Source organism: Sorex araneus, chromosome 3, assembly GCF_027595985.1.
Source record: "Sorex araneus isolate mSorAra2 chromosome 3, mSorAra2.pri, whole genome shotgun sequence".
Classification (NCBI taxonomy): Eukaryota; Metazoa; Chordata; class Mammalia; order Eulipotyphla; family Soricidae; genus Sorex; species Sorex araneus.
In genome coordinates, this window is record NC_073304.1 from 129,535,863 (window position 1) to 129,544,871 (window position 9,009).

Consider the following 9,009-nt stretch of genomic DNA (forward strand, 5'->3'; position numbering starts at 1 on the left):
AGTTTTATCTATAAAACTTGACTTTCTCTAAACACACTGTGTCCTGATCAAAAACATACTTCTGGTCAGGGTTCAGTTCCTGACAGCCCATATGGTCCTCCAGGCACTGCCGGGAGTAAACACTGAGCACTGTTGAGTGTGCCCTTCCCCTAAGGCCCCTCCAAATGAAACAAACATGACAATCACCAGCTGTGACTAATGGAATGATGGGTACACAGATTTTGTTTTTCAAACTCTGTAATATACAATGTATATTTAAAACTCCACAGTCAGATAAGGAAAAGAAAGTAATGATCCCATTTGTATAGCTAAATGTAATATCAATTTTATTTAATATCTTGTCACTTCTATTTGATATCATGCCAAATATTATTTTTACCTATTACTTTTAGGAGAGTCAGGGAGTTAAACAGCAGCAACACTAAAAAGTTTCTAGAAGAAAGAAAGAGAGTAAGTATTTTAAATTTTCTTGGCACTCTTTTATAAACTTTTATTATTAAAAATAATTCACACTTAGGTAAAAGACTGGTATCTAATTTGCATAATTTGACTTTTCTGTACATTAATTCTTCTAGTTTCTCTCCTCCATTCCCTGAAAGTTAAAGTAATCTTGCACTAAAATCATTAAGGTAATTATTTGGCACCACTTAAGAAAGAACACGAAGTCAGGTTTTAATTGTGCATGAATACTCTATTATTTTCTGAGATTTTGGCAAGAAATGACTTCACAGTAAAAATTATAACTTAAATGCTTCCAGTTTTTAATTTTTTCTTTCTTCCTTTTATTATCATCCCATTAGCTTGAGTTTTAAGGTCATCCATCATTTCATATCCTTATGTTTACTATTAGAACTTTAATACAAATTTAATTTTTCTTAATTGTGACCTAAAATTTATCATCATTTTATTTTGCAGCTTGCAATGAAACAATCCAAAGAAATGGATCAGTTGAAAAAAGTTCAGCTTGAACACCTAGAATTCCTCGAGAAACAGAATGAGCAGGTATTTTAACATAAAGACATGCAAAGGCACAGGCAGCCAGCTTCAGGAGGCAGATGCTGCAGCAAGCAGTAATCCTCCCATGAAACTTAGTCGTTGAGTAGTACCAAGGAATGTGTCTGGGGGGAAGGAATACTCTTACGCTATTTCCCCTGTTGCATCCCACAGGACCTATAAATATTTTTTAACGTGGGAGAAATGTGACTGGGGGCTGGAGGTGGAGGAGGATCAAAACTCATTTCATAGATTATGGGGATTCTAAGAGTGACATTCCTGAGGGGGAGGGGAGAAATTCCTACATTTTCTTTTAGAGTTTTATAATTTGCAAGTGATATAAGGTTTTAAAGCAAATGAAAGGAATTGCCTATTTTCAACCTCTGTGTAAAAATGTAAAATGTAAAAAATCAAAGACTTCTTTGGTCTTACTCTCTGAACCCAAGGCCAGCAGCCACCATTACCTACAACCTAATTTACATGGGTGGATCACCAGAAAGACTAAACATTAAATTAAGGTGAAGACACAAAAAAAAGTATCAAAAAATAAAAATACAATTATTTATTTAAACCATCACATACTATATATACCAATACCAAGATTTTGGGTTTACCTTTGACAGGTGGGCTACAGCATGTTAATAATGCAAAGTTGCATTTCAATTGGATGAAAATACCTCTAACTTTTATAGCAGAATGACCCTCAGCAAATTAAATCTCATTTATGTCAGATCAAATTTCATTCTTTAACTATAACTGGTGTGGAAGTTATTATTTCTCTTCAGTCTCTTCAGTACTAAGGATTTTGATGTAAAAATGTGCAACATTTTTCTTTTCTATTTCTTCCCACCTAAAAAACAGTTCTTTTTGATGTATATTTTGTTGGAGTAAATGTCTCCCACTGAAGTGCACTTCAATAGAATTTACACTAAAAAGTACCTTGGAAAAAGTAAAACAAAACCACAGGAATCTATGTGTCACATTGAATAACAATTTAGTCTACCGTCTAGTTTCAAATGCCTTACTTTTGGTGGACAGAAGTTTTATTCATCAACATACTTATAAGTTATGTCTCCCATTTTCTTGTTAGCAAAATGGTTCTATTCATTAGCTGTCCATAGATTTCCAAAGGGAGACAATCAATGTTTTTTGTCCCATGGGCCCAGTTCATTTGACCAATTCATAGATGTATTACATTCTGGGACAAGTTACCTTCTTGTTTTTGCTCTTAAAGCACTTTTGAGCAAGTTTTCTAGGGGTGAGTGTCGGGGGCGGGTGGTGGGGGTTGGAGAATGGGAAGATAAGTAAAATTAAAATCAGCCTTGCCAAAACATCAGAATTCTTTTTGGTGATTCAGGGCTGGGTGGGGATAAGGACACATTAGAAGAAGGCACAATAAAGGTAAGGCATAGTTATGTTTCAGTTAACTAAATTAAGAAACTACTCAGAAGTTATTGTGTTGCCTAGCAACAAGTTTGACAAAAGAATGTAAATGTGCTAAAAATTACCCATCTCTACAATAGGGGTGTGTAGCAGACCTAGAGAATACGGTTGCCTTGTGTTTTTAGTTTCAGACCTAAAATACAAAATTTAAGCAGTCACTTTGAGTTTTTATGCCAAGATGTGGATACTCCAAAGCATATCCAAGTTCTTACATCGAAACATTGGCTTCTTCAGAGCTGTGTTGATTCAGATCATTTGGGAAGGATAATGAATCTTTGTTCTAAAATCCACATAGTGCCTTTGAGTATGTCATAAATTATGTCTACCACCCACAACTGATACTACTTTGAGTCATAGACACTGAGCAAAGCAGAGAACATGAGATCATTTGAAATTTGATTTGATCTAGGATTCAGTGAAAATTAATTTAAAATTTATTGGTTTTTGGCAAATGAAGGTTTGAACTTGAAACCCTCATTTTTTATTAAAACCCTTTTCTTTGTTAAAATATGCTTGGTAAACTTAACCTGTTCAGTAGCAAATTCAGTCTTAAATCTCTGTAGTAGTATATTTTTTTAGTGTAATGGTCAGAGGTTTAAATTTGGTCATTTATGTACTATAACACTACCTGCCTTAGGCACAGTACAAAAGATAGTATGATTTTATGTTTTCCCTCCTAATAAGAAAAATCTAAAACCATGTTGGAGCTCTCCCATCATAACTCAATAAACATTTCCTTAGCTAAAATCCATTCTCTATATCCAGACAGGACCAAACATTATTAAACCCCCAATCTCTTGTCTGTTTCTAAATCAAAGAGAAATTAATTTTAACATTTTCCTGTCAGATCTCCTATTAAGTTCTTTTACTGATATGCTATGAATAGTCCTATGAATTTTCCCAGTCCCTCTACTAAAAAGCCTGAAATGTACCTTTATAATGAGACCAGTATTAAGAGCACTGAAGAAACAGCTTAATTTCTAATATATTTTGACCCTGATTGTGGGTCCAAACTTATGTGTCCTATTGAAGCCTCCTGATGAACTTGCCTGCTTGGTCAAGAAAATATTAAAACAAAATTCCACAAAGGCAAGGTATTCTTTTCCTACTTAAAAAGTTTTCCTCCCGGTGTTCCAGTGATACGGTATCTCATCTGTCTTTTTTTTTTTTTTTTTTTTTTTTTTTTGCTTTTTGGGTCACACCCAGCAATGCACAGGGGTTACTCCTGGTTCTACACTCAGGAATTACCCCTGGCGGTGCTCAGGGGACCATATGGGATGCTGGGATTCGAACCTGGGTCAGCCTGGGTTGGCCGCGTGCAAGGCAAGCGCCCTACCCGCTGTGCTATTGCTCCAGCCCCTCTCATCTGTCTTAACATGTACCATTTCAAACATTCACAGCTCCATTATTGTTACACACAAGTTTTCAAAATTGATTTTTGCCATCAATCCTATCATTTAGTAGAGTTGAGGGGTCTCACGGAAGGAAGTGTTGCTTGAGGAGAGGAGAACAGGGCCATGGTGCAGGCTAATAGGCATCAATTATTTGTTTTGTTCTTTTCTTTCTGTTGAGATCAGCCTGGGAGAAATTTGTCACAGATGGGTGCTTACATGTTTTATTCTTAGCCTTTTGCTTTTCTGTATATGGTTTTACATTCATTTCTCAAATTCACTTCAGTATTCATTTATTTTTCTTTGCTTTGTATGTATGACTCAATTTTGACATGACTATTTTTGTACAAACAGCTGTTGAAATCCTGTCATGCAGTGTCCCAAACGCAAGGTAGGACTGAACCTCGGATAAGCAAGACATTGCTTAACTTCTCAACTCTGTCAGTGATTCTCGGTGCAGCCTCTATTCATGCTTTACTTCTGCTCATAACTAATTAATCTCTCTTTTGGATGTAAGAGCTTGATTATTTCATGCTTGATTTCTCATGCTATATTCTAACCAAAAGTGCCACACTTCTAGAGAACTATAGCTCATGAAGTTTGAGACGGTGTTTCCAGTTGCAGACCTGGAAAACTCACGTCATGGTAATGAAGACATTCCCCAGTTTGGAGAACAGTGATAAATGTTTGCCATTCGAATTTACCACAGTTCAGACTCGGGTCACAGAGTCATGTCTTTCACAAGGACTAATATGACATTAGTTAATTTTTAAAGAAACCAACGATAAGTTCACTGGCGGTTTCTAATGACAGTTATGGTCTGCAAGCAGAAACATTATACAGTGTCATTTTGCCGTGGGTTCTGATGCAGTGACTTGTCATGCTATTTGCTAGTTCAGGTCTGCCAAGGGTCCAAACTACCCCTTGTAAATAAGGTGACCATATGATTGATTGTCAAAACCGGGATATCATTCAAACCAGGATTTTGTCCAGACCAGGAGAGTGAGTGGTATTGTATCAGTCAGTACTATGGGCACAAATCAGAACTGTACCTGGAAAATGGGAATGAATGGTCACCTTGCTCATAAGAGAACTTAGCTGTTGGGATAGTCTTTCAATGTTATCTGATTCTTCCTTCTAAATTATGTGTAATATTGTCTTTATTTTTAGAGGAGGAAAGAATAGAAAAGCTTTTTTTTTTTTACTACTGAAGATAGAAGTATTTATTTCCCAGTGCCTGTAATGTTTCACTGTCATCTCTTATGAATAGTGTTTGTGTCATAGTTTCATGTTTGTATATTTTTCTCCATTTTGTCATTTCTCTATAGTATATAAATATACTTCAGGGGGGAAAAATCCAAGAAGAAGGAACCGTTCATCCCAAATTTAAACAGAAAAGTACCACTGTTTGGTTGTATTATATTCATTCTTACCAAAATGAAACCTAAGGCCACAATATGAAAAATGATGAAAATTAATGTATGATCAGTGGATCACACTCCATTTCTAACAGGACTTAATCTGGCATATTTACATAGTTGTCCACATCCTCTAATTGATTTTCCATTTAACTGGAACTCCTCTTAGTTAAACCTGTAGATAATCATTTTTCCATGCATGTCACTAAAGAAGGAAAAGTGTGCTTTATTTTTCTGCCAAAAGATAAACATTTGGGATTGAGCAGAAGCGTCCAGTTGGAAAGTAAGCAATGAATAGAAAAGAACTAGTTGGTCTTCCCTATATTATGAAACAACTATTAGAATCTATCCCTTATCTGTTTTCTTTCTAACTCCCAAATCGGTTGTTTACGTGACAGTCTTAATTCATACGATCGTATTCACCATGGCATACTTTTGGGTTAGCCTATGAATTCTCAGAGCAGTGTGAATTGCTAGGTATCATTGTTGGTCTGCAGGCCTCCAGGAATCCTACTCATTCCTATAGTATCCTATTTGCAGGATACATCAACCAAACCAATATGGCATGCTTCTACCTGAACCCCTTTCTTTACCAATGCAGTTCTCAAGGAAATACTTTGAATAAAACTGTAGAATTTGGGGAAATACATTTGTGATTTAGCAACATGTAGTTAAAGCAAGTTTTTAATTTATAACAATTAAACCCAGATAGCTTAAAATGCTGTAAGTTATTGAGTTGACTGGATAGTACCTCAGACTATTTGATGTTGGTTTCCACTGCAGACCAGTCTGTCTCAAATTTTGATATTCATAAACATTGCCTGGGGATCATATTGAAATCCAGATTCTGATTCAGTTGGTCAGGGGTCTGAGACTCTTTATTCCTCACAAGGTCCCAAGAGATGCTGATGCTGCTTGCCCATGGACCACACTTTGAATAGCAGCAGGCAGACAGTGGTAGCATAAGATTAACCAAAGAGTGATCAGGGATGCTACTTGCTGTCAAGAGAGGATTTCAATATGTAAGACTGTTTCTGATGTTACAGGCGAAGGAGATGCAGCAGATGGTGAAATTGGAAGCCGAGATGGACCGCAGACCAGCAACAGTAGTGTAAAACTCCAAAATGCAAACTGAAGTAGCGTTAACCCACACAGCATCAAAAAATCACTTCCAAACTTCTGAACCAAGTTCCAATGAAGAAAGCCGTTGTTTTTTATGTTCCCTTGAAGTACAGACAAGAAGTTACCTGAATCCACCGAAACGTACATACTTCTATTTAATGTTTTGCATATTGAATTTCTTTGACCAACCCAAAGTAGCTTCAAATCCATAAAAAATTACTATTCTGGTAAGGCAGAGTTTTAACCATTAATAATACAACTTAAACATGTTTGTTATAAAATACCATCACAAGTAAATGAGCTTGGTGTTCACAATTTTGCTTTGTGATGCATTAGGACATGTTTGAACTACAACAAACATAGTGCATTAGCAATTTAATAGCAAGTGCATGCACTAGACAAAAACTAACTCTGTCTACAAATTTATTAGCAGAAGTGGTGATCTGCTAGACAAATAATTTTGCAGAATTTTTCTACATTTCAGTACCTCATCAGTAAGTGCCATGTCTCTATCTGCCGTAAGAATCTAATTTCCTGTAAAACTCATGGAAATTATTAGAACAATAGAAAACATAACAGAACAGTGTATCTGTGCCAAAATTTATCAGTGCTCAAGAGAACTCTGTTAGGCACAAGGAAGTTTACATCTGATACTGCTTTATAGGAATTGCTTTGGCTAATTCCAGATACTACAGTTCACTGTTACACCATAAAGATTGTGAAGTGGTTATTGGCAAACGTTTGTAAATGTGACCATGTATAAAGTATTTATACTCTTTAATTCACACTGTTATAGAGTACAATCATCTAAGTATTGCCACATGATAAGATTAGTAAACAGGACTACTAGAATTATGTTTGCATGATACACAAGCACCAATTAAGACTACTCCACACAGGCACAGTTAAATAATGCCAAATAAATACTGGTTAAATAATGTATGGCACAGAATATAATTTGACTATCAAAACTTTCAGCATAAAGAAACAGTCTATATATATATATGTGTATATGAATTATGTGGGCATTCTTGATACTTCAAGTTCTAGTTTCAAAAATACATAACTAATTTAATTTTACACAAGAATATTTATGCAGATTTTCAGAATTTCATATCAGAAAATAACCTTTTTATGTCTGTTAAATATCCAAACAATTTGCTACAGTGTTAATCTGCATGGTTTTAAGCCTGCCGTAGTTGTATTGCCGACAGTGCATGAAAAACTCTTCCGCTGGGGATTGAGCCATGCCACAAAGCCAAGAGGAGTGCGTGGAAGGCTGGTAGTCTAGAACTAATCAGATGACTGATTTTAAGACACGAAACACAAACTGGATTGTTGTATATGCTTGTACAAATTGATTCTGTGTGTTCCTCTGAACAAAGCAGAGAAAATTCTGTTACCATCAATATTGAAATTGAACTTCCAACTTCTCTAATAAAACAATAAAACACATTTAACACCGTGACAGTGTTTGCTCTTGAACGCGTGCTTTCCAGCAAATTTTCCTGCTTATTTATTTTTTTCAGAAGTGATGGTTTCAGTATTCCTAAAAAGGGTTTATTCACTACCCCAATAATATTTTTCTCCCAAATGACACAGTACAGCATACATAAACAGATTGACTCCCAGGTGTAAGGTGCTAGCTTCTCTTCTCATCTTTATCATGGGAAACTTTTTTAGTTCCTGATTTCCATATCTGTAAAAACACAGGAATCGACAGGTCTTTCAGCACTGATACTTATAAAACACTCTGGCTATTAAGCCAGTATCTCTTTTGGATTGCCAATTTCAAAGACTTCCAAGTGGTTATTCTCAGCTGAGCTCATCATGCAATAACTTTTCACTAAGTCCATGACCTGTCTCCTATTTTCTCTGATTCTCAGAGGTCCTCCTAGATTTCCATCATAGTAGAATTAAAATCTGCAACAAAAGTATAGGTTTTTATTTCTATTTAAAGTTCATGGTATATTCAAATCCTGCATTCTAACCTCTTATGAAGAATAAGTCTTGCCAACTAAAGCAACTCATTCTCTTCTAGCTTAAGAAATCTATTTCAAGAGCTATTTAATTATTTTTAAATTAAATCCCCTGTAATAGTTACCTCCCCATTCAGGAAGTCTTTTTTGCTGCTTTCCTCAGATGCTCCCTGGGATAAGGGGATTTCCTTTCGGTGGTAAAACATATCTGGTCTTCCCAAAATTGAACTGTCCTCCCTGCCGTTGACTACAGTGTTGTAAAATGAGACCCTCAATCCAGAGTATTTCAGTGATTTTTTAAACTTAGTTTTCATTCTAGGCTCAGTTTATTCTGGGGTTCTTCTCGAATTGGTAGGCACTTATCTGTCTGTTTGGGCTGTGAAGGAAATATAGATGCAAACTCAAGTCTGTCTCTTTAAATATCTTCTTCGGCAGCTATTTGTATGTTGCAGTATTATAGATGTTTTCCCAAGGAACTTACAGTTTCCGTGAGTTTTTCATCAACAAGCAAGAAGCATGTCTGAATCTACTGAGCCCCAGTCTGTGTGGGCTTTTGTTACATCTTTCTTTATCTGCTCTGAAGACGTGGTGTTTAAACTGGGTCAGTGACATGAGTCTCAATTCTTACTTTCTTCCGATCCACCCAGGAAGAATATACAACTG

At 35.9% G+C, this 9,009-nt stretch overlaps 1 protein-coding gene across 11 annotated transcripts in view; it reads left to right on the forward strand.

The window, feature by feature from the left end:
* Positions 1 to 7,835, forward strand: part of PLCB4 (phospholipase C beta 4) — a 455,945-nt gene extending 448,110 nt beyond the window's left edge. For 9 of the 11 annotated variants that reach the window (XM_055131101.1, XM_055131100.1, XM_055131094.1 and 6 more), the window contains 4 exons: positions 393 to 450; positions 916 to 1,002; positions 4,182 to 4,218; positions 6,292 to 7,835. In XM_055131101.1, the coding sequence (XP_054987076.1) occupies positions 393 to 450; positions 916 to 1,002; positions 4,182 to 4,218; positions 6,292 to 6,380 (271 nt within the window). In that variant the 3' untranslated portion in view covers positions 6,381 to 7,835. The remainder of the gene's footprint in view (positions 1 to 392; positions 451 to 915; positions 1,003 to 4,181; positions 4,219 to 6,291) is intronic. The other 2 variants (XM_055131104.1, XM_055131105.1) reach the window with 1 other exon arrangement.
* The last annotated feature ends 1,174 nt before the right edge of the window (positions 7,836 to 9,009 follow it).